We start from the raw sequence: 26,746 nt of genomic DNA, 5'->3' as shown, positions 1-26,746 counted from the left end.
AACTCATCAAACAAAAAAGGAAGAGGGCTCAAATCAATAAAATCAGAAATGCACAATACAGAAATACAAACGATATTGAGAGTACTAAAAGCAACTGTTTATCAACAAAAGACAATTGCATGACATGGAAGAAATGGACAAAGTCTTAGAAATGTTCAATCTCCCAAGACTGAACCAGAAAAAAAAAAAAAAGAAAATATAAACAAACCAATCACAAGTACTGAAATTGAAATTGTGATTAAAAATCCTCCAACAAACAAAAGTTCAGAACCCTGATGACTTCACAGGCAAATTTTATCAAAATTTAAAGAATCAACACCTATCTTTCTGAAACTCTTCCAAAAATTGCAGAGAAAGGAATATTCTGAAGCTCATTATACGAGACGACCATCATCCTGATATCAAAATCAGAAAAAAGATATCACAAAAAAGAATATTATAGGCCAATATCAGTGATAAACATAGATGCCAAAATCTTCAACAAAACACTAGCAATCTGAACCCAACAATACATAAAAAGAATTGTACACTATAATCAAGTGGGATTTATTCCAGAGATGCAAGGATTGTCCAATATACACAAATCAATCGATGTGATACACGACATTAGCAAAGTGAAAGTCTCTCAGTCATGTCTGGCTCTTTGCGACCCTGTGGACTCTACAGTCTATGGAATTCTCCGGGACAGAATTCTGGAGTGGTTAGCCTTTCCCTTATCCAAGGGATCTTCCCAACCCAGGGATCGAACCCAGGTCTCCTGCATTGCAACTGGATTCTTTACTAGCTGAGCCACAAAGGAGCCCAAGAATACTGGAGTGGGTAGCCTATCTCTTCTCCAGTGGATCTTCCTGACCTAGTAATTGAATTGGGGTTTCCTGAATTGCAGTGGGTTTCGTTACCAACTGAGCTATCAGGGAATCACATTAACAAACTGAGTAGTAAAGCCATATAATTATCTCAATTGATCCAGGAAAATCTTTTGACAAAATTCAACACATATTTATGATTTAAAAAAAAAAAAAAAGCTCTGTAGAAAGTGAGCCTAGAGGAAAGTTACCTAACAAAATAAAGGCCATGTATGACTAACCTATAGCAAACATTATTTTCAATGATGAAAAATAGAGCATTTCTTCTAAGACCAGAAATATGACAAGGATATTCCCTCTTGCCACTTTTATTCATATAGTTTTGGAGAGAAAGAGTTCTTGGTGCCTCTAGCCCTTCCTCAATACCACTCCTAAGCATTGTATTTTAATGCAATGAAAAATGCAATAATTTTATGAAGATTTTTTTAGATTAAATGTTTAAATGGGTATTACTTCTACAAAGCAAGTTTTGAAAGTAATTTGGATATAAATATAAGAATTGCCATAATTATTTGAAAAACAATTTCTGTAATGGTCTGTTTTATCTAAAGCTAGGGAAAAGGTGTCACTCAGTTATAACCTAGAATGATATATATAAAATTACAGTTTGCTGGAACATTGTAAAGTATACTCTTAAATCTTTTACTGGATTATTAAAGCTTTAACTGTTTAAGAATCATTATTTAGGATTTCACTTAGGATTATTTTTAGGATTCATTATTTAGGATTATTAGCAGAAACATTCAGTTCAGTTCAGTCGCTCAGTCGTGTCTGACTCTTTGCAACCCCATGGATCGCAGCACACCAGGCCTCCTTGTCCATCACCAACTCCCAGAATTCACTCAGACTCACATCTATCGAGTCAGTGATGCCATCCAGCCATCTCATCCTCTTGTCGTCCCCTTCTCCTCCTGCCCCCAATCCCTCTCAGCATCAGAGTCTTTTCCAATGAGTCAACTCTTCACATGAGGTGGCCAAAGTACTGGAGTTTCAGCTTTAGCATCATTCCTTCCAAAGAAATCCCAAGGCTGATCTCCTTCAGAATGGACTGGTTGGATCTCCTTGCAGTCCAAGGGACTCTCAAGAGTCTTCTCCAACACCACAGTTCAAAAGCATCAATTCTTTGGGACTCAGCTTTCTTCACAGTCCAAGTCTCACATACAAACATGACCACTGGAAAAACCATAGCCTTGACTAGATGGACCTTTGTTGGCAAAATAATGTCTCTGCTTTTCAATATGCTGTCTAGGTTGGTCATAACTTTCCTTCCAAGGAGTAAACATCTTTTAATTGCATGGCTGCAGTCACCATCTGCAGTGATTTTGGAGCCCAGAAAAATAAAGTCTGACACTGTTTCCACTGTTTCCCCATCTATTTTCCATGAAGTGATGGGACCAGATGCCATGATCTTCGTTTTCTGAATGTTGAGCTTGAAGCCAACTGTGCAGGTCAGGAAGCAACAGTTAGAACTGGACATGGAACAACAGACTGTTTCCAAATAGGAAAAGAAGTATGTCAAGGCTGTATATTGCCACCCTGCTTATTTAACTTCTATGTAGAGTACATCATGAGAAATGCTGGGCTGGAAGAAGCACAAGCTGGGATCAAGATTGCGGGGAGAAATCTCAATAACCTCAGATATGCAGATGACACCACCCTTATGGCAGAAAGTGAAGAGGAACTCAAAAGCCTCTTGATGAAAGAAGAAACATTATTTAGGTTTAATTTTAGAATATATGCTCTTATTTCCAAGTTTAATTAATACAATGTTTACAATAGTTAATTATAAGAAAATGTAGTCCCAAGACATGCTGTGAATCAAACCTATTATTTTGAATATATTTTCCTTTATTCTCTGTCATGTTATTTGTAACTTGTTTATATGCTTCAGATTTAAAAGATTTCTATAAGAACAGCAAAATGTGTTAAATTACATGAATGATTTAAAAAAAAATAAAACCTAGGCTCAAAGCTGACGATACTTTAACAGTAGCATATGATTAATTTTAGTTCATTATTTAAAGAAAATACTGCAATAGAATTTTCTGTTAATAATTCCAGGTTTAAAGCAAGATAGCAATCAAATACCCCCTTTTATCATTTGTACTTTTTCTTTAACACTCACTTAAGTTGAGACTAACAACATCAATAGCCTTTCCTGCATTTTAAAGGTATACTTTACGGTGATCATGGATTTTAAAATAACTATCCCTGAAATAAATATTATCTGACCTTCTGTGGAATCTGGGCAAGTGCTGATGCGATCATATTAGACTTTTCTTCTGAGAGGTTTTTGATCATTGACCCCAGAGTAAACACCACGACTCCATCTTTTCCAGAGCTTTGAACAAACTCTTCAAACTCCTGTGAAGAAAACAGTCTTTGAAATATAAAAGTTTACAGTTATAATAGATGTCACACTCTTTTTTCAATGTGTCTGAATTATTAGAACAAATATGTACTTTCATTATGTTAACCATTTCAGTGTATAATAGATGACCTGAAATCCTTATTCAGTTCAGTTCAGTTGCTCAGTCATGTCCAGTTTTTTGCAACTGCATGAATTGCAGCACACCAGGCCTCCCTGTTCATCACCAACTCCCGGAGTTCACCCAAACTCATGTCCATCGAGTCGGTGATGCCATCCAGCCATCTCATCCTTATTAGGTGAATTAAAAACTATTGTTACTAAAGGCTCATTTAGTAAAGCATATTTGAGGTATGTGTGTGTCTTTGTGCATGTGTGTTTGTGTTTACAAATTATTGACTGCCTGTTATCTTTTGCCATTTGCTGAGCTCTTTACATGTATCACTTAACTTAGATATATGGTGATTTTATGAGATATGTACACATTTACAGATGGGAAATCTATCTCAGTAAGGTTAAGTAATTTGTCCAAGTCTACACAGCAGTAGCTGGCAGAGCAAATTTCTACCTTTAAGTTAAATAGTTCCGGTGCTGTACTTTATATTTAGCCTTAGATGCTAATAAGATTATCTTTCATTTTTCTGATGAATCACTGTCAGTACAATGATACAGTTTTGGTACATTTATTTTTCTCTGTTTTCTAAATTTCTATTTTCTTTTATTTTGATTATATATATATATATATTTTTTTAATATAAGTTTCCACATACACAATTAGGAATGAGGTAGCCATGTAACATCTGACAAGTAATGCCGAAATACCTATAAAACATACTCTGAGGATGATAGGAATATATTAGAAATATATAATTTTGAATTAAAAATAAAAACAGTATATTCAATCATACATAAAATAAAAATAAATCTTTTCATCCTGTGTTGAAATACTAGCAAAACTAAGCCAATTAAATAAGATAAAAGAATGTGTGAGGCTTGAAATGGAAACACAGGGAAGAAATTTATATTAAGGGATTTCTTACATGGTTATGGAAGCTGGCAAGTTTAATCTGCAGAACAGCACATTAGGATGGAGACTCAGAGAAGAGCCACTGCTATAGTTTAAGTCTGAAGGCAGCCTACGGGCAGAACTCAGTCTTTTTTTTCTAGTCACATCTGCAACTAATTGGATGAGGCTTACCCACATAATGAAGAGTAATTTGTTTATTTAGGTCCACATACTTAAAAGTTGATTTCATCTAAAAAGAACTTCTCAGTAACATCTAAAAAATGTTTGTCTAAACAGCTGGGTGCCTACCCAGGCAGGTTAACAGATAAAATTAACCATTACACTATGTTTACAGATGATTTGACTTAAGATTTAATGTTATCTTTACGTTCAGTTATAGCATAGTATTAGAAAAGGAAATGGCAATCAACTCCAGTATTCTTGCCTGGAGACTCCCAGGGACAGAGGAGCTGGTGGGCTGCTGTCTATGGGGTCGCATAGAGTTGAAGATGACTTAAGCGACTTAGAGAAAAAAAAAAACAGCATAGAATTTGTAAGATACTAGGAAATATTTTAAAATTTATATATAATACATTTTCATATGTAATGAATGGATTTTGAACAAGAAAAGAAAATATCGAGGACTACTTCAATCAGATAGTAATACATAATCCAAAATAAAGGCTACTCACCTTCTTATTGTAGTGTATAGTCTAAGAAAATAATTACCATTAAATTCTATGTCTGTTTTCTCTGTTTGGGGATCAAATATTGTTAACAATAAACCAGAAATCATTTTAAGAGATAAATACTCATAGCTGGGTCAGGAAGATCCCCTGGAGAAGGGAATGTCTATTCCACTCCAGTATTCTTACCTGGAAAATTTCATGGACAGAAGAGCCTGTTGGGTTACAGTCCATGGGGTCGCAGAGTTGGATACGACTGAGTGACTAATACTTCACACTTCATTAATGTAGGACAATAATAAACACATTTAATTACCTTAGGTAGGGGCTTTGCAGGCTTGCAGTGCAGTCCTCCAACAAATTCAGTATTAGGTAAGTAAGGCTGAGGAAATTCAAAATCCCAGTAACTTCGAAACAACCACATGTCAGCTTTCCCCATAATCTCACATAGTGTGGTAGGTTTTCCTGAATAAAAATGAAGGATAACAGAGGGAAAGGAATCTGATATGTTAAATGGGAGTTATTTTTTCCACCTAATTTTCTAAGTAAATTCTTAAAGATCAATACTGAGCCTATGCAACCCAACTTAAACCAATTGGCCTTTTCCCCTGAAGAGTACACAATAGTCAGAATATGAAAAAGTAAGCATAGATTTAAGTATGGAACAAAACCAAAAGCCTGTTGCTTTCTCTCTGTCAATGGAATCTTTCCTCTTGAGCTAAGCCTGAACCCATTCATGTGCTTCTACCAAGTACAAGAAACAGGCAGCAATCCTCAGCCTTCTGAGATAGAGTCACACCTTCTTTTCTGGAATTCCAATTCATCTCATCATCATTGCTCCAAAAGCCTCTGATTATATTGAAAAACAACTTGTGCTTTACCCATCTTTTTTCTACTGTTTTCAAGTATGCTATCACAACTAATTACATCCTGAGTACTTTTAATACAATTCTTAAAGTGATTGTCCCCTTTGCTATAGTTAATGAAAGTTCTTATTCTACAAGGTTGTATCCTCATTGGTGAAGATATTGCACTGCATAATAATCTGGTGGTGCAATAGTTTATTTTATAACAAAGCTTACCCAGAGTTTTGGTGTCTTTTTGAAATATGTGCTCCATGTCACTGATAGGAGGAAACCATAGCTATCTGGTTTCTCACCACATGACTTTTTGAATATTCTCCTCGATGTTCTAAGTGTGCTAAAGTTTTGATTAGAAAATATAAGGGATTTGAACCCCTAGGGAGATGCATCTGCATAAGAGATCAAGGCAAATCTCAGTAAATGAGAGGTTTTATTCTGGTAACAACAACATCCAGTTTCATACTCAGCACATATCTTTAGGAAAACGTACATAGGTTTTACTTTGTCATTTATTTTTTTAATTTACTTTTGAGCTAAAATATATTGAAGTTAATTGTTAACTGGGAATATTTCTGTCTAGTAGAAAATATCATCTCCCAAATTACGATTTTATTTCTCTATAGGATATTTTTTGACCATTGTTTTGTCTAACCTAGCACTTTTATTCTAAAATTCCTTTATCCTCTGAAAGGTTTATAAAGAGCTTCTCAATTTTTTGTAATGAATGCTGTCTTTCTTGTTTTTATTTCTCATCAATTATTTGAACATATTGATGACATGTTTTAATGAATAATTTTATAAATTATGTGTTGTATTTTTAAAGTTTGAAAAACATACTTGCAATACATAACATAATGAAGATTTTAAATTCTGAATAGCTAAATTATATCTATATCTTAGAGCACTTAGAGTAAAAGAAATGTGGTTCTTCTATTTATCAAGTTTTTACTCTTCTTCTCAGATTATTGATATAGTCCACCAAAAAAAAAATACTCTAAGTTGCTAATAACTATGGAAGAATCAGGGACAGAGTAATACCCTATCAATAAGGAATCACTCAAAAAGATGTTCCTAAACTGAGTGTCAGATTGCTGGGACCAGAAGTAAACAGACAAGTTCAACCAAGTTGTAGATCAATCAAGGCTTAATCCATGATCAGAAAATGTAATCTAGATGAGATTTTAAGTAATTTTTTTCTTAGTGTTGCCTTTTGTAGCTTGAACTCTCAACATGGATGTGTGATGGTTTCCGCCCACATTTTATGTGGCCATGTCTAGAGATATAAGCACCTGTTTTTGTCACAAAATGCCCAGAAGTTTCAGTGCAACATGTCGACCTTGATTAGGTCATATGACTTTTTTTAACATATTACATATTGCCAGGCAGCAGAGTTCATTAGAAGCACTCATGTTGTTTGTGAGTTGTTGAATAATTTCTCAGAGGAAATATTGAATAGATACTCAAAAAAGGAAGTGGCTATATAAATAAGAGATCATAGCTATAATTTTTTTAACTTTTTAGGAATAAGCACAATTTTTAGTAATGATAGGGTATTAGAGATACATCTGTTAAAATTAGTAACAGGGAAAATAATAAAAATTCATATGAAAATGAAAAAATTCCAAATGGACAAATCATTCCTGAGAAAGAAAAACAAAGCTGTAGGCATCACACACTCTAATTTTAAAGAATATTATAAAGCTATAGTAATCAAAACAGTACATAGGTTTAAAAACAGTCACCAGGTCCATTAGAACAGAAGCAAAGGCCCAAAGATAAACTGATGCATATACAGTCAACTAGTATTTCACAAGGGAGCCAAAAATATTCAATGAACTTACTCCACTACAAAATTATATTAAAATGGATAAGGCTTAAATATAAGACCTAAACCCACAAAATTCCCCAAAGAAAACAATGGGAAATAATTCTTGACACTCATCATGGAAGTGAATTTAAATATGACACCTAAAGTATAAGTAACAAAATTAAAAATGAACAAGTGGAAACTACTTACAACTAGAAGTTACTGCACACTGCACAGAAAAAAAAATGATCAACAAAACAAGAAGGCAGCCTGTGAATATAGAAAAAAAATATTTGCAAACCATAAGTCTGTGTATGTGTTTTTATTGTTGTTCAGTCACTCACTCATGTATGACCCTTGGTGACACCATCAACTGCAGCATGCCAGGTTTCCCAGTCGTTCACCATCTCCCAGAACTGACTCAAACTCATGTCCACTATATTTGGTTGGTGATGCCATCCAACCATCTCATCTTCTGTGGTTCCCGTTTCCTCCTGCCTTCAATCTTTCCCAGCATCAGGGTCTTTTCTAATGAGTCGGTTTTTCACATTAGGTGGCCAAAGTATTGGAGCTTCAGTTTCAGCATAAATCCTTTCAATAAATATTCAGGATTGATTTCCTTTAGGATTAACCGGTTGGATCTCTTTGCCATCAAAGGGATTCTCAAGAGTCCTCTCCAACACCACAATTCAAAAGCATCAATTCTTCAGCACTCAGCCTCCTTTATGGTCCAACTCTTGCGTCCATACATAACTATTGGAAAAACCATAACTTTGACTATATGCAAATGAGCAGTAGTTTGAACATTCTTTGGCATTGCCTTTCTTTAGGTTTTGAATGAAAACTGACCTTTCCCAGGCTGTGGCCACTGCTGAGTTTTCCAAATTTTCTGGCATATTGAGTGCAGCACTTTCACAGCATCATCTTTTAGAGTTTGAACTAGCTCAACTGGAATTCCATCACCTCCACTAGCTTTGCTCATAGTGATGCTTCCTAAGGCCCACTTGACTTTTCATTCCAGTATGTCTGGCTGTCTGTGAGTGATCACACAGTAGAGGTTATCTAGGTCATGGAGATCTTTTTTGTATAGTTCTTTTGTGTATCCTTGCCGCCTCTTCTTAATATCTTCTGCTTCTGTTAGGTCCATACCATTTCTATCCTTCTTTGTGCCCATCTTTCCATGAAACATTCCCTTGGTATCTCTAATTTTCTTAAAGATATATCTAGCCATTCCCATTGTATTGTTTTCCTCTGTTTCTTTGTATAGATCACTTAGTAGGAGTTTCTTATTGCTCACTTATATTCCTTGGAACTCTGTATTCAGATAGGTATATCTTTCATTTTCTCCTTTGCCTTTTGCTTATCTTTTCTCAGCTAGGTGTTACCATCTAAAATATAAGGAGAACTCATAAAATTCAATAACACAAAAATAAATAATTCCTTAAAAAATTAGCTGAAGACCTGGATAAACAATTTTTGAAGAAAAGATTCAAATAGTTAATAAGAATATGAAATGATGCTCAATGTTACTAGTCACCAAGAAAATTCAAAGCAAAGCTACAAGGAAGTAACATCTCGTACCTGTTATGATGGCAATCATCAAAATGATAAGAGGCAACAAATGTTAGTGAGTAGGTAGTGAAAAGAGACACCTTTACACTGTTAATGCAAATGTAAACCAATATAGCCAATATGGAAAATGTGATGGTGACTCCTCAAAATTTAAAAATAAAGCTAACATATGATCCAAAACGTCCACTTCTGGATATAATATAAAAAAAGAATAAAGCAAAACAAACAAGCAAACAAACAAACAAATGAAAAAACAGATCACTGCACTTTCAGGCTCATTGAAACATTATTTACAATAGCCAAAAACATGGAAACAACTTAGGTGTTTATAAATAGGTGAATGTATAAAGAAAACATGATGACAGATGGAGTGGAATATTATTAAGTCATGAGTAACAAGGAAAACTTGCCATTTGCCTCAACATGGATGAACCTTGAGGATATTATGTTAAGTGAAGTAAGACAGGCAAATATATTACTTATATATGGAATCTAAAGAGAAAACAAAACAAAAACTGAAACAAACAGTAGACACTGAGAAGATTGGTGATTGCCAGATGCTAGGGTTGGGTCATGGTCACAATAGGTAGGTGAAGGTGGTCAAATGGTAGAAAGTTCAAGTTCTAAAGTAAGGAATTAGGGCGTGTAATTTACAGCCTGGTGACTCTAGTCACTAATACTGTATTATATTTGAAAGGTACTAAGAAAATAGGCTTCCCTGGTGGCTCAGAGGTTAAAGCATCTGCCTGCAATGTGGGAGACCTGGGTTCGATCCCTGGGTTGGGAAGATCCCCTGGAGAAGGAAATGGCAACCCAGTCCAGTATTCTTGCCTGGAGAATCCCATGTACGGAGAAGCCTGGTGGGCTACAGTCCACAGGATTGCAAACAGTCGGACATGACTGAGCGACTTAACTTTCAAGAAAGTAGATATTAAGAGTTCTCAAGTAAAAACCATTTGTATTTATGTGTAGTGACGGATATTATCTAGAGTTATTGTGGTGATTATTTCACAATATGTACAAATAGTTAATCATTTTGTTGTAAACCTCTGTTGAAACAAAATTATTTTAAAGCAGGACAGAAAAATTTTGCATAAAGATTTATCTTCCAGTTGAGGCCCTCCCTGTTTTAGTTGGCAATGTGCTTCTGCATTATACATTAACTAGATCCCCTTAGAAGATACAGGAAAGCTTGCTTACAAAAAAGAAAAATTTTCCTCCTTGCACCAGCAAGGTAACTTCTTAGGAGGTAACATTCCTTCCTTAACCTCTTCAGGGGTCACAATGACCCACTACTCATTTTTTAGGACTACATAAACTGGCAATCAAATGTTGTGATGTATAACCCTTTCTCTCAAAAACTTATATGACAATTTTTAACTTCTAATGGGCAGAACATTCCTCAGAGATTCCTGACAGATTTTCTCCAAGGTTATAATCCTCAGATTAGATCAGATCAGTCGCTTAGTCATGTCCGACTTTTTGTGACCCCATGAATCGCAGCACGCCAGGCCTCCCTGTCCATCACCAACTCCCAGAGTTCACTCAGACTCACGTCCATCGAGCCATCTCATCCTCTGTCGTCCCCTTCTCCTCCTGCCCCCAATCCCTCCCAGCATCACAGTCTTTTCCAATGAGTCAGCTCTTTGCATGAGGTGGTCAAAGTACTGGAGTTTCAGCTTTAGCATCATTCCTTCCAAAGAAATCCCAGGGCTGATAATCCTCAGATTAACTTAAATAAAATTTTCCATTTCTTTCATAGGTTGACTATTGATTAACATTTTTGTCACTAACTGCAACTAATACAATGTTGCATGCTAATAATAACTCAAAAAAATCTATCTGAAAGTGAAAGTGAAAGTCGTTCAGTCGTGTCCAACTCTTTGTGACCCCATGGACTATACAGTCCATGGAATTCTCCAGGCCAGAATACTGGAGTGGGTATCCTTTTCCTTCTCCAGGGGATCTCAAAAAATCTAGCTAAGGAAAATATAAGAAAGATTCTGCTTTCTCAAGGGTAATTTACCCCTTATGCAAAACTTCCTTAACATAATCACATAATCACCTTAACATAATAAAAAATAAAATTTTCAAAAGGAAAATAGAAGGGATAAATGGACTTGATAAAATAGAGAAAATTTTTGTGCTCAGGGTCAAAAGTCACTAGTTGACCTCTAATGCAATTTTGAATAGAACAAGAACAAAACACTGAGGTGAGTTTTAAAAAATTAGAAATATGATCCTTCAGAAAAAAAAATCTTCCTGTTTTAACACTTTGGAAGACAATAGAAAATGAAACCTAACTACATTATTTATTTTCTATTTTCATGCTTACGATTGCAAACCTAGCCACCAAGTAACCATTACTTCACAGAACACAAATATACAGCCTTAGAAGGTGCAAGTTAATAAGAAAGAAAGTAGTCTGCATAAGAGCAGAAGTGAAAAACAGAAAACTAATCTAAGGTTAGAGAAATCAAGCACACTGTCCGATTTGGGTTCTCCAGACACTCCAAAATATTATGCATGAGTAGAGAGAATATTCCTTCCTGGATATATTATCAGTATTTAATCATATAACACAAAACCATAAAAAGGCGTTATTATTTTTAAAATTCAAAACAGTATAGCCACAGAAGCTTGGATCTTCTTCACCTAAAATACCTTTTGTGAGTTTTCATACAGTCAGATAAATATTTACATTTTTCATAGTATATAAGAATACTTACTATATACACATTTCTCTTACCTAAGACCTTGCTGTAATATTCATCCCATTCTGGAAATACATAATATGAATATATCACATCATTCACTGTATACAGTAACCAGTTCTCCAGCCTCTGTATAAAAGTCATGTTGTCTGTCAGTCTTGATGTGATACAAGGAATATATGAAGAAGGCATAGGAAGCCCAGCACACAGTCTTTCAATGACATTACCATAGAAAAGCCGAAAAGTGAATATAAATGGAATATTAAGGAGTTCAGCCACCAATTCCCCACAAAATCTTAAAGGGTCAGCAATACATACATCGAACTTGGCTGCCTGTAGTCTGTTGAGTAATTCCTTGTTAGTGACAGCACTGTCACACACTCTTTTGGTTATTAATAAAAATTTTCTGCCTATGTTTGCCAGTTTTATTTGCATTTCCCACCATGAGAATTTTGACATGTCAAAAGAAGCTTCATAGAGAATGGTATTCATCTCTTCCATGGAAGTTTCTTTAGTTACCGAAAGTTGGAGGATCTCCACATTATAGGGAACCTTGGTATGATCAATCAGAAGACTTGGTGAAGGTATCAAGACAGTTATCTCATGCCCACGATGGTGAAGTTCTTCTAGAATAACTTGTAAATTAATCCAATGACTAAAATCCGCAGGCCATACAAGAACTTTTCCCGTCATTCCAGAGTCAAAAAGACATAGATGCAGCATGAAAAGGATGCAGAAGACTTTCACAGTCTTCATGGCTACTTCTTGCCTAAATTAAATCTGGGCTTAAGTCAAGTACATGAAACTCACAATCCAAAGATCTCTCCTTAACTTTCCTCAGTTCATAGTAGGTTGGGCTGAACTTTGAATTGTGTACTTTGTATTATGGATTAAAATGAAAAACAACTGCTTTGGTCGGGGCGGGGGGGAACTCTATAAACTCAACCCCGCAGTCAAAGGCATCAATCTTCAACGTTCAGTTTTCATTATAGTCCAGCTCTCACACCCATACATGACTACTGGAAAATCCATAGCTTTGACTAGATGGACCTATGTTGGCAAAGTAATGTCTCTGTTTTTTAATATGCTCTCTAGGTTGGTCATAGCTTTTCTTTCAAGGAGTAAGCATCTTTTAATTTCATGACTGCAGTCACCATCTGTAGTGATCTTGGAGCCCTCAAAAATAAAGTCTGTCTCTGTTTCCATTGTCTCCCCATCTATTTCCCATGAAGTGATGGGACTGGATGCCATGATCTTTGTTTTTTGAATCTTGAGTTTTAAGCCAACTTTTTCACTCTCCTCCTTCACTTTGATCAAGAGGCTCTTCAGTTCCTCTTCACTTATGACCATAAAGGTGGTGTCATCTGCATATCTGAGGTTATTGATATTTCTCTGAGAAATCTTGATTTCATCTTGTCCTTCTTCCAGCCTGGCATTTCACATAAGCAGGGTGACAATATACAACTTTCACATACTCCTTTCCCAATTTGGAGCCAGTCTATTGTTCCATGTCTGGCTGTAACTGTTACTTCTTGACCTGCATACAGATTTCTCAGGAGGCCAGTAAGTTGGTAATGTGGTCTGGTGTTTTCCACAGTTTCTTGTGATCCACAAAGTCAAAGGCTTTGGAGTAGTCGGTAAAGCAGATGTTTTTTGGGAACTCTCCTGCCTTTTATATGATCCAAAAGATGTGAGCAATTTGACCTCTGGTTCCTCTGTGTTTTCTAAATCCATCTTGAACATCAGGAAGCTCTCACTTCATGTAGTATTGAAGCCTCACTCAGAGAATGTTGAGCAATACTTTGCTAGCTTGTGAGCTGAGTGCAGTTGTGTGGTAGATTGTACATTCTATGGCATTGCCTTTCTTTGGGACTGGAATGAAAACTGACCTTTTCCAGTCTGGTGACCACTGCTAAGTTTTCCATATTTGCTGGCATATTGAGTGTCACACATTAACAGCATTGTCTTTTAGAGTTTGAAATAGCTCAGCTGGAATTCCATCACCTCCACTAGCTTTGTTCATAGTGATGCTTCCTAAGGCCCATTTAACTTCACACTCCAAGTTGTCTGGTTCTAGGTGAGTGATCACACCATCGAGGTTATCTGAGTCACTAAGATCTTTTTTTTTTTTTTGTATAGTTCTTCTGTGTATTCTTGCCACTTTTTCTTTATATCTTCTGCTTCTGTTAGGTCCATACGATTTCTGTCCTTTATTGTGCCCATCTTTGCATGAAATATTCCTTTGGTATATCTAAGTTTCTTGAAGAGGTCTCTAGTCTTTCCCATTCTATTATTTTCCTCTGTTTCTTTGCATTGATCACTTAGGAAGGAAAGCTTTTTTTTTTTTTCCTTACTATTCTTTAGAATTCTGCATTCAGTTGGATATATTTTTCTCCTTTGCCTGTCAATTCCTTTTTTTTCTCAGCTATTTGTAAGGTCTCCTCAGAAAATCATTTTGCTTTTTTGCATTTCTTTTTCTTGGGGATGATCTTGATCACTGTCTCCTGTACAATATCATGAACCTCCATCTAAAGTTCTTCAGGCACTCTGTCTGTCAGATCTAATCCCGTGAATCTATTTGTCACTTCCACTGTATAATCGTAAAGGATTTGTTTTAGGTCATACCTGAATGGTGTAGTGGTTTTCCCTACTTTCTTCAATTTAAGTCTGAATTTGGCAATAAGGAGTTGGTGTTCTGAGCCACAATCAGCTTCCAGTCTTGTTTGTGTTGACTGTATAGAGCTTCACCATCTTCTGCAGGAAAAATATAATCAATCTGATTTCGGTATTGTCCATCTGGTGATCTCCGTATGTAGCATTGCCTCTTGTGGTGTTGGAAGAGTGTGTATGCTATGACCAGTGCGTTCTCTTGCAAAACTCTGCTAGCCTTTCTGTATTCTGGCAGTTTGTGGAGTTTTATTTATTGTGGAGTTTCCTTTATTATGGAGTTTCCTCGCTGTGGGTGAGGTTGTATGGGAGGCTTGTCAAGGTTTCTTGGTTAGGGAAGCTTGTGTCGGTGTTCTGGTGGGTGGAGCTGGATTTCTTCTCTCTGGAGTGCAGTGAAGTGTCCAGTAATGAGTTATGAGATGTCGATGGGTTTGGAGTAACTTAGGGTAGCCTGTATATTGAAGCTCAGGGCTGTGTTCCTGTGTTGCTGGAGAATTTGTGTGGTATGTCTTGCTCTGGAACTCATTGGCCCTTGGTTGGTGCTTGGTTTCAGTGTAGGTATAGAGGCGTTTGATGAGCTCCTGTGGATTAATGTTTCCTGGAGTCAGGAGTTCTCCGGTGTTCTCAGGATTTGGACTTAAGCCTCCTGCTTCTGGTTTTCAGTCTTATTTCTACAGTAGTCTCAAGACTTCTCCTTCTATACAGCACCATTGATGAAACATCTAGGTTAAAAATGAAAAGTTTCTCCACAGTGAGGAACACCCAGAGAGGTTCACAGAGTTACGTGGAGAAGTGAAGAGGGAGGAGGGAGTCAGAGGTGACCTGAATTAGATGAGGTGGGATCAAAAGAGGAGAGAGCAAGCTAGCCAGTTATCACTTCCTTACGTGTGCTCCACAGTCTGGACCGCTCAGAGATGTTCACGGAGTTATACAAAGAAGAGAAGAGGGAGGAAGGAGGCAGAGGTGGCCAGGAGGATAAAAAGGGGGAATGAAAAGGAGAGAGATAGATCTAGCCAGTAATCAGTTCCTTAAGTGTTCTCCACAGTCTGGAACACACAGAGATTCACAGAGTAGGGTAGAGAAGAGAAGGGGGAGGGAGGAGACAGAGGCGACCTGGTGGAGAAAAAGGAGTCCAAAGGGGGAGAGAGCAGTCAAGCCAGTAATCTCGCTCCCAAGTAAAAATAGGTACTGAAGATTGGGTTCTTAAAGGTACAAAATTGATAACAAATACCATAAAGTGAAGATTAAAAATCTAGAGTAGAGGTTGGATTTTCAAAAATACAATATTAAAGAAAAGAAGAAAGAAAGAAAAAAAAAAAAACAAAGTCACAAAAATTATATAAAAAAAGTATGTATATGAAGTTTGCTTTAAAAAATAGGTCTTTTTTTTTGCAAAATAATAGAAGGTTATAAAAATGAAAATTAAAGGAGTAATAGAGGACTTAAAAATTTTTTTAATTTTTAAAAAAAGAATGATCATAAAAATAGTAAAAATATATCTAGGACTTTCTCTGGTGTTGTTGTGGGCAGTGTGGGGTCAGTTCATTTTCGGATAGTTTGTTCCGACTTATATTTCTCAAGATCTATAGGCCCCTTCCTATGTAGTCGGTACTAACTACAGGGTTTTAACCTACTGCGCCTGTCACTTCCAAGGTGGTTCTGTCTGTTTTAGCTTCTTCTGTTTGCTGGTCTCTTCAGTGTCTGATTTCCACCCTGACACAAGGCGGGCAGTGGTGGACACTTTTTTTTAGGCTCACTTGTTCAGTCGCGCTGTGGGGAGGGAGGGACGCTGCAAACAAATAACACTGGCATGTGGGCACAGTGTCTCAGCCACACTGGGCCTGCCCCCGCTCACAGCGCATGTGCCCTCCCTGCCCACACTGCTCAGGCTCTATGTTGCTCTGCCAGGAACCGTCCGAGGCCTGCCCTGGGCTGCATGCACCTCCCAGGTCTAAGCCGCTCTGGTTCAGGCACTTGGGTAGTCCTCAGAGGTGCAGACTTGGTTGGGCCTGCGTTTTGTGCCCTTCCCAGGTCCGAGCAGCTCAGGTGATGAGGTGTTTGGTGAGTGTGGTTGCTGAGACTTATCGCCTCCCCCATCCCTGCCGCTTGGTTTTCTGGGTGTACAACCAGCGCACCTTCTCAGGCAGATGTTGACTGTCCAGAACCCCAAGAAGTCTTAGTTAGCAAAGAAGCCTGCTTGCAGTTTGGTAGATAATGTCTCTCTGGGGCTGCGATTGCCCCCTTCCAGCTCTGGCTGCCTGTCACAAGAGGGGGATGGTCTGCAGCCGGTTGATTCTGTTCAGTCCTATGTTCTGTGTGCGGGCCTGGCTGTTTCTTAGGTTAGGGCTTTTCGCGTGGTAGCTATCCCACAGTCTGGTTTGCTAGCCCAAGTTAGTTCCCTCAGATTGCCCTGGGGCATTCAGGCCTGGTCCTTACTTTAAGCAATGCAGGCCGCACCTCCCTGCCCAGCCCCCACTTGCTAGTGGCAGGTGCAGGCGTCTGAGCTGCTTCTCCACTGGGGGAGTTACTGTTGGGCTCATAATCTGTGGGTTTTAATTATTTATTTATTTTTCCTCCCTGTTATGTTGCCCTCTGTGCTTCCAAGGCTCGGCACAGACTTGGCAGTGAGAGTGTTTGCTGGTGTTTGGAAACTTCTCTCTTTTTAAGACTCCCCGGATGGAGCTCCATCCCTACCTCTTTTGTCTCTTTTTTTGTCTTTTATATTTTTTCCTACCTCCTTTCGAAGACACTGGGCTGCTTTTCTGGGTGCCTGATGTTCTCTGCCAGCATTCAGAAGTTGTTTTGTGGAATTTACTCAGCGTTTAAATGTTCTTTTGATGAATTTGTGGGGAAGAAAGTGGTCTCCCCATCCTATTCCTCCACCATCTTAGGACTGCTTCCCATCCCTTCATTCTTTCTGGAGTTATTTCTCTACTGATCTCCAGTAGCATATTGGGCACCTACTGACCTGGGGAGTTCCTCGTTCATTATCCTATCATTTTGCTTTTCATACTGTTCACGGGGTTCTCAAGGCAAGAATACTGAAGTGGTTTGCCATTCCCTTCTCCAGTGGACCACATTCTGTCAGACCTCTCCACCATGACCAGCCCATCTTGGGTAGCCCCACATGGCATGGCTTAGTTTCATTGAGTTAGACAAGGCTGTGGTCCATGTGATTAGATTGACTAGTTTTCTGTGATTATGGTTTGTGTGTCTGCCCTCTGATGCCCTCTCGCAACACCTACCATCTTACTTGGGTTTCTCTTACTTTGGATGTGGACTATCTCTTTATGGCTGCTCCAGCAAAGCGCAACCACTGTTCCTTACCTTGGACGAGGGGTATCTCCTCACAGCCGCCCCTCCCGACCTTGAATATGGAGTAGCTCCTCTCGGCCCTCCTGCGCCCACGCGGCCACCACTCCTTGGACGTCCTCAAGCAAGATACATTGCTGTTATACAATCCTTAGTACATGGCTTAAGGAAAAACATATTCTTTAGCAAGATGAGTTGTTTTGCTGTGTAATCATTAGCTCTGGTGTTAAAGAAAGACTCTTTTTAAAAGAAATAGGTTGCTGCCATAACAACTCAGAGCTTAAGAAAAAAAAGTTACATGACTAGAAGGAATGTGGGGAAAAGAGTGTCCCTTTCTCCTCCTCATGGGCCCTGGACCCATTTTTCCTTCTGGGGACCCCAGACTCTTTTTCAACTGACCTAAGAATTAGCTCTCTCACAATGAATACTCAGGGTTGATTTCCTTTGGGATTGACTTGTTTGATCTCCTTGCTGTACAAGGGACTCTCAAGAGTCTTCCCCAGTATCACAGTTAGAAAGCACTTATTCTTCAGTGCTCAGTCTTCTTTATCTTTCAAATCTCACATCCATACCTGACTACTGGAAAAACCATAGCTTTAACTATATGGACCTTTGTCAGCAAAGTGATATCTCCAGGTTTTTTTTTTTGGTTTTAATGACCTAGAGAAAATAGTGTGTCTTTCGTTCAACATGAGAACATTCAAGTTGGATTAAACAGATGACAACATGGATTGTCTCAAAATACATCAATGTACTTAACACAGTGTACATTCACAAGCAGCTATTTTGAATAATATTCAAAATTAGTGCCCTTTTTCCATGTCTTGACAATTAGGTTTTATATAAATTGAAAATCAACATGGGAAATTCTTTGTTTTAAATTAATTTATTTATTTTAATTATAGGCTAATTACTTTACAATATTGTAGTGGTTTTGCCATACATTGACATAAATCTGCCATGAGTGTACATGTGTTCCCCATCCTGAACCCCCCTCTCATCTCCCTCCCCATCCCATCCCTCAGGGTCATCCCAGTGCACAAGCCCTGAACACCCTGTCTCATGCATCAAACCTAGACTGGTAATCTATTTCACATATGGTAATATACATGTTTCAATGCTATTCTCTCAGATCATCCCACCCTCGCTTTCTCCCACAGAGTCCAAAAGTCTGTTCTTTGTATCTGTGTCTCTTTTGCTGTCTTGCATATAGGGTCATTGTTACCATCTTTCTAAATTCCATATATATGCATAATATACTGTATTGGTGTTTCTCTTACTGACTTACTGTACTCTGTATAATAGACTCCAGTTTCATCCACATCATTAGAACTGATTCAAATGCATTCTTTTTAATAGCTGAGTAATATTCTATCGTGTATATGTACCACAGCTTTCTTATCCACTCGTCTGCCAATGGACATCTAGGTCACTTCCATGTCCTAGCTATTGTAAACAGTGCTGTGATGAACACTGGGGTACATATGTCTCTTTCAATTCTAGTTTCCTCGGTGTGTATGTCCAGCAGTGGGATTGCTGGGTTGTATGGCAGTTTTATTTCCAGTTTTTAAAGGAATCTCCACACTGTTCTCCATAGTGGCTGTACCTGTTTGCCTTCCCACCAATAGTGTAAGAGGGTTACATTTTCTCTGCACCCTCTCCAGTATTTATTATTTGTAGACTTTTTGATAGCAGCCATTCTGACCAGTGTGAGATGTTACCTCATTGTGGTTTTGATTTGCAGTTCTCTGATAATGAGTGATGTTGAGCACCATTTCATGTGTTTGCTAGCCATCTGTATGTTTTCTTTGGAGAAATCCCTGTTTAGTTCTTTGGCCCATTTTTTGATTGGGTGGTTTATTTTTCTGGAATTGAGCTGCAGGAGTTGCTTGTATATTTTTGTGATTAATTCTTTGTCAGTTGCTTAATTTGCTATTATTTTCTCCCATTCTGAAGTCTGTCTTTTCACCTTGCTTATAGTTTCCTTCATTGTGAAAAAGCTTTTAAGTTTAATTAGGTCCCATTTGTTAATTTTTACTTTTATTTCCATTACTCTGGGAGGTGTGTCATACATGATCCTGCTGTGATTTATGTCATAGAGTGTTTTACCTATGTTTCCCTCTAGGAGTTTTATAGTTTCTGGTCTTACGTTTAGATCTTTAATCCATTTTGAGTTTATTTTTGTGTATGGTGTTAGAAAGTGTTCTAGTTTCATTCTTTTACAAGTGGTTGACCAGTTTTCCCAGCACCACTTGTTAAAGAGATTGTCTTTTCTCTATTGTATACTCTTGCCTCCTTTGTCAAAGATAAGGTGTCCATGCTGCTAAGTCGCTTCAGTCATGTCCGACTCTGTGCGACCCCAGAGATGACAGCCCACCAGGCTCCCCTGTCCCTGGGATTCTCCAGGCAAGAACACTGGAGTGGCTTGCCATTTCCTTCTCCAATGCATGAAGGTGAAAAGTGAAAGTGAAGTCGCTCAGTCGTGTCTGATTCTTCGCGACCCCATGGACTGCAGCCTACCAGGCTCCTCTGTCCATGGGATTTTCCAGGCAAGAGTACTGGAGTGGGGTGCCATTGCCTTCTCCAAGGTGTCCATGGGTGCGTGGATTTATCTCTGGGCTTTCTATTTTGTTCCATTGATCTATATTTCTGTTTTTGTGCCAGTACCATACTGTCTTGACTGGCTTTGTAGTACAGCCTGAAGTCAGGCAGGTTGATTCCTCCAGTTCCATTCTCCTTTCTCAAGATTGCTTTGGCTATTTGAGTTTTTTTTGTATTTCCATACAAATTGTGAAATTATTTGTTCTAGTTCTCTGAAAAATACCTTTGGTAGCTTCATAGGGATTGCATTGAATCTATAGATTCCTTAAGGTAGTATACTCATTTTCACTATATTGATTCTTTTGATCCTATGAACATGGTATATTTCTCCAACTATTAGTGTCCTCTTTAATTTCTTTCATCAGTGTTTTATAGTTTTCTATATATAGGTCTTTTTTTTCATTAGGTAGATTTATTCCTAAGTATTTTATTCTTTTCATTGCAAAGGTGAATGGAATTGTTTCCTTAATTTATCTTTCTGTTTTCTCATTGTTAGTGTATAGGAATGCAAGAGATTTCTGTGTGTTGATTTTATATCCTGCAACTTTACTATATTCATTGATTAGCTCTAGTAGTTTTCTGGTAGAGTCTTTAGGATTTTCTATGTAGAGGATCATGTCATCTGCAAAGAGTGAGAGTTTTATTTCTTGTTTTCCAATCTGGATTCCTTTTATTTCTTTTTCTTCTCTGATTGCTGTGGCTAAAACTTCCAAAACTATGTTGAATAGTAGTGGTGAAAGTGGACACCATTGTCTTGTTCCTGGTTTTAGGGGAAATTATTTCAATTGTTCACCATTGAGAATAATATTTGCTGTGGGTTTATCATATATGGCTTTTATTATGTTGAGGTATGTTCCTTATATGCCTGCTTTCTGAAGGGCTTTTATCATAAATGGATGTTGAATTTTGTCAAAGACTTTCTCTGCATCTATTGAGATAATCATACATTTTTTATCTTTCAATTTGTTAATGTGGTGTATCACATTGATTGATTTGCAAATACTGAAGAATCCTTGCATTCCTGGGATAAAGAGCACTTGGCCATGATGTATGATCTTTTTAATATGTTGCTGGATTCTGTTTGCTAGAAGTTTGTTAAGGATTTTTACATCTATGTTCATCAGTGATATTGGCCTGTAGTTTTCTTTTTTTGTGGCATCTTTTGTCAAGTTTTGGTATTAGGGTGATGGTGGCCTCATAGAATGAGTTTGGAAGTTTACTCTCCTCTGCAATTTTCTGGAAGAGTTTGAGTAGGATAAGTGTTAGTTCTTCTCCAACTTTTTGGTAGAATTCATCTGTGAAGCCCGCTGGTCCTTGGCTTTTGTTTGCTGGAAGATTTCTGATTACAGTTTTGATTTTTGTGCTTTATAACCTTTGCTATGTTTCCTGTATAGAGGAGATTCTTTAGTGTTTGTTGAAGAGCTGGTTTGGTGGTGCTGAATTCTCTCAGATTTTTCTTATCTCTAAAGCTTTTGATTTCTCCTTCATATTTGAATGAGATCCTTGCTGGGTACAGTAGTCTGGGTTGTAGGTTTTTCTCTTTCATCACTTTAAGTATGTCCTGCCATTCCCTTCTGGCCTGAAGAGTTTTCATTGAAAGATCAGCTGTTATTCTTATGGGAATCCCCTTGTGTGTTATTACTTTTCCCTTGATGCTTGTAATATTCATTCTTTGTGTTTGATCTTTGTTAATTTGATTAATATGTGTCTTGGGGTGTCTCACCTTGAGTTTATCCTGTTTGGGACTTTCTGGATTTCTTGGGTGGCTATTTCCTTCCTCATTTTAGGAAAGTTTTCAACTATTATCTCCTCAAGTATTTTCTCATGGCCTTTCTTTTTGTCTTCTTCTTCTTCCAGGACTCCTATGATTCAAATGTTGTGGCATTAAACATTGTCCCAGAGGGTTCTGAGGTTGTCCTCATTTCTTTTAGTTCTTTTCTCTTTTTCCCTCTCTGCTTAATTTATTTCCACCATTCTATCTTCCACCTCATCCTATCTTCTGCCTCTGTTATTCTACTGTTGGTTCCCTCCAGAGTACTTTTGATCTCCGTTATTGCATTATTCATTATTGACTGACTATTCATTTCTTCTAGGTCCTTGTTAAATATTTCTTGAATCTTCTCAATCCTTGTCTCCAGACTATTTATCTGTAACTCCATTTTGTTTTAAAGATTTTGGATCATTTTCACTATCATTATTCAGAATTCTTTTTCAGGTAGACTCCCTATCTCATCCTCGTTTGTTTGGTTTGGTGGGTATTTATCATGTTCCTTTACCTGCTGAATATTTCTCTGCTTTTCGTCTTGTTTAGATTGCTGTGTTTGGGGTGGCCCTTCTGTATGCTGGAAGTTTGTGGTTCCTCTTTATTGTGGAGATTCCTCCCTGTGGGTGTGGTTCCATGGTTGGCTTGTCAAGGTTTCCTGGTTAGGGAAGTTTGTGTCGGTGTTCTGGTGGGTGGAGATGGATCTCTTCTCTCTGGAGTGCAATGAAGTGTCCAGTAGTGAGTTTGGGGTATCTATAGGTTTGGTGTGACTTTTGGCTGCCTACATTTTAATGCTCAGGGTTATTTTCCTGCTTTGTTGGAGAATTAACTTGGTATGTCTTGCTCTGAAACTTGTTGGCTCTTGGGTGGAGCTTGGTTTTAGTGTAGGTATGGAGGCTTTTGGATGAGCTCTTGTTGATTAATGTTCCCTGGATTCAGGTGTTTTCTGGTGTTCTCAAGTTTTGGATTTAAGCCTCCTGCCTCTGGCTTTCAGTCTTATTCTTACAGTAGCCTCAAGGCTTCTCCATCCATACAGCACTGATGATAGAACATCTAGGTTAATGGTGAAAAGATTCTCCACAGTGAGGGACACTCAAAGAGGTTCACAGAGTTACATAGAGAAGAGATGAGGAAGGAAGGAGATAGACTTGACCAGGAAGAGAGGAGGGGAAGTCAAAAGGAGAGAGACCAATCTAGCCAGTAATCAATTCCCTAAGTGTTCTCCACAGCCTAGAACACCCAAAGAGATTCATGGAGTTAAGTAGAGAAGAGAAGGGAGAGAGAGAAGATAGAGGTGACCTGTGAGAGAAAAATGAGTGAAAAGGGTAGAGAGCAATCAAGCCAGTAATTACACTCCTAAGTAAAAATGTGTACTGAAGATTGGGTTCATAAAGGCCCAAAATTGATAACAAATACCAAAAAACAAAGACTAAAAATCTAGAGTAGAGGTTAGACTCTCAAAAATACAATATTAAAAAAACAAAGCAAAATCACAAAAGTTATTTTATATATATATATATATATATGAAATTTGCTTTAAAAATAGGGTCTTTTTTTTTTTGCAAGGTAATAGTGGGTTATAAAAATGAAAATTAAAGGGGTAGTAAAGAATTAAAATTTTTTAAAAATTAAATGATAATAGTAAAATAAATCTAGGAAATTCTCTGGAGCTGCTGAGAGCAGTGTGGGGTCAGTTCAGTTTCAGATAGGTCCTTGTTCCAGTTTATACTTCTTCTCAAGGTCTATAAGCACCTACCTTCCAATGTAGTCGGTGCTAACTACAGGGTTTTAATCTATTGCACCTGTCACTTTCAAAGTGGTTCTGTCTTTTTTGTTTATTTTGGCCTCCTCTGTTTGCAAGTCTCTTCAGTGTCTAATTTCCACCCTGACACAAGGGGGAGAAGGTGGTCACTTATTTAGGTTCACTTGTTCAGATGTGCTGGGCGGGGGTGGGGGGGAGGGCAGGGCAGTGAGGAACCCTGCAAACAAATATCACTGATGTGTGTGGGGAGTGCTCACAGTGTCTGGGCCACAGCTGGGTTTTCCCCACCTCACGGCATATGTGCTTTCCCAGTCTACACTGCTTAGGCTCCAGGTTGCTCTGCAGGGCACTGTCTAAAGTGGGCCCTGGGTTGTGTGCACTTCCAAGTCTAAGCCGCTCAGATTCAGGTTCTCAGGTACTCCACAATGGCACAGATTCAGTTGGGTCTGCATTTTGTGCTCTTCCCAGGTCCAAGCAGCTCAGGCAACCAGGTGCTTGGCAAGTACAGTCTCCCAGGTACGTGATGTGTCTTATCACCTCCCCGATCATGGGCGCTCAGTTTCCTTAGGTGTGCCGTGTGTCTTCTCTGGGGAGCTGATCTCTGACTGCGGCCCTCCTGGTGGGTGTCAACCATCCAGGATCCCAGGAAAACTTGGCTAGCAACTGGGAGCTTGGTGGTAGTTTGGTAAAGGGTGCCATCTCTGGGACCAAGATTGGCCCTCACCTTCCAGCTCTGGCTGCCACCTGCCTGCTTCTCTGCCTCCGGTGGGGGTGGGGGCCGGTCCACAGATAGCTCTCCTCTGATATTTGCTCAGTCCTTTGTTCTGTGAGCAGGCCTGGCAGTGCCTTAGGTTAGAGCTTTTCACAGGAAAGTTTTCTCTCTCTCTCTTTTTTCCTCTCTCTGGCTATTCCACAGTTTGGGTTGCTATCTCACATTAGCTCCCTCAGTGTGTCCTCAGGGCATTCAGGCCCAGTCCTTACCCTAAGCATGCTGCCTGTAACTCCCTGTTCAACCCCCGCTCGCTGCTGGCAGACTGGAGCATCTGGTCTACTTCTCTGCTGGGAATTTTGGTTGGGAAACATATTCTGTGGGGTTTTTTGGTTTTTCTTATCCTCCCTGTTATGTTGCCTTTTGAGATTCCAAAACTACCCACAGACCCACCAGTGAGAGGGTTTCCTGGTGTTTGGAAACTTCTCCTCTTTCACGACTCCCTCCCTGGTACGGGTCTCTGTCCCTAACTCTTTTGTCTCCCTTTTTATCTTTTATATTTTGTCCTACCTCCTTTTGAAGAGAGTGGGCTGCTTTTCTGGGTGCCTGGTGTCCTCTGCCAACGTTCAGACGTTGTTTTGTGGAATTTGCTCAGCGTTCAATTGATCTTTTGATGAATTTCTTGGGGAGAAAGTGATCTCCCTGTCCTATTCCTCTGTCATCTTAGGACTGACCCCCTATTTCCAGTTTTTAATACACTGTCTAGGTTTGTCATAGCTTTCCACTCAAGGAGAAAGTGTCATTTAATTTGTGGCCACAGTAATGATCCACAGTGACTTTGGAGCCCAAGAAAATAAAATCTGTCACTGTTTCCACTTGTTTCCCACCTATTTGCCATGAAGTGGTGGGACCAGATGCCATGATCCTAGTTATTTTAATGTTAAGTTTTAAGCCAGCTCTTTCACTCTCCTCTTCCACCTTCATCAAGAGACTCTTTACTTTCTCTTTGCTTTTTGCCATTATGAATTTGAAATAAAAGATTTTATATTTTGCTTAAAATAGTGAGGAAATGGAAGTATTTATAGCTTCTAAATCAAAATTTCTCAATGATTATAGAGAGCTTATGGAAATAACCTTTCTTTAGAAAATATTACACACATGAAATGAATCTTTTCCCTATGAATGGGAAGACTTGTTGATTCCTGGTAAGACTGGCATCATTACAGAGAGCTCTTACACACCTGGAGTGGCTTCCCTACATGAAGAATCATGGCTTACATCTGACAACTGCAGTAAGTGTGAAAGACAGATGTCTGAATTTCATGGTGACATGTAGACTGTTGATATCATATATGAGGGAATTACATCTAAATATAAGAAGGACTGACTTGGGGGGAAATGAATGGCAGGAACTGGCAACGAGAATTAGGATCTCAGCCTATTTGGCAAAGTTTAGAGCAAGAATATAAAACCATGGTAGAGCTGGAATGAGATTCAGAAGCAAAGAACCTGGGGAGAAAATGAAATTGAAAAGCACAAAATGGTAGGTAGCAATTCATGTACACTGCAGAACTTGTTTTCTTCTCCATAGGCACCAGACCCTTCTAAATCCCAACTCTATTACCATTTAAAATATCATGGTTGATACTTAATTTAGGCAATATGGTAGATCTGAGTCTGCAGGTAAATTATTATCTTTGGTAAAATATATAGAACATAATAGAAACCAATACTTCCCTTATCATAAAAGGCAAGCAAGTTTAATAATCAAAACATATCACTGCATGAAAAACTGTTTTATTTATAACATATAGAACTTGATTTTGTATATGTGTGTGTGTATATTCATATATATATATATATATATATGAATGTACACACATGAACAAAGGTACTTGCATCTATCTACCTATTAGCATTTTAGATTATCATAATTCAGAAAAACTTGAGGAGGATTTAATAATATAGTCATATATGAATTAAGTTTAAAGTTATTTTAAAATATATTAATTGACAAGAGCCAGAGGTCATCAAACTCCAAAAAATAGTTT

The 26,746-nt window shown here is 38.2% G+C and overlaps 1 protein-coding gene across 1 annotated transcript in view; it reads right to left on the bottom strand.

The window, feature by feature from the left end:
• Positions 1–12,739, bottom strand: part of LOC147370543 (UDP-glucuronosyltransferase 2C1-like) — a 34,306-nt gene extending 21,567 nt beyond the window's left edge. Inside the window, exons 1-3 of the mRNA XM_086405520.1 lie at positions 11,918–12,739; positions 5,243–5,391; positions 3,099–3,230 (exon numbers count right to left, since the gene is read on the bottom strand). Of these exons, the coding sequence (XP_086261646.1) occupies positions 3,099–3,230; positions 5,243–5,391; positions 11,918–12,638 (1,002 nt within the window). The 5' untranslated portion in view covers positions 12,639–12,739. The remainder of the gene's footprint in view (positions 1–3,098; positions 3,231–5,242; positions 5,392–11,917) is intronic.
• Positions 12,740–26,746: the final 14,007 nt, after the last annotated feature.

This window comes from Bos grunniens, chromosome 6, assembly GCF_055505025.1.
Source record: "Bos grunniens cultivar Pamir isolate PY7600 chromosome 6, Bosgru_T2T1.0, whole genome shotgun sequence".
NCBI lineage: Eukaryota > Metazoa > Chordata > Mammalia > Artiodactyla > Bovidae > Bos > Bos grunniens.
The sequence above is the reverse complement of the archived record's forward strand: the minus strand, read 5'-3'. Positions and strand labels throughout refer to the sequence as shown.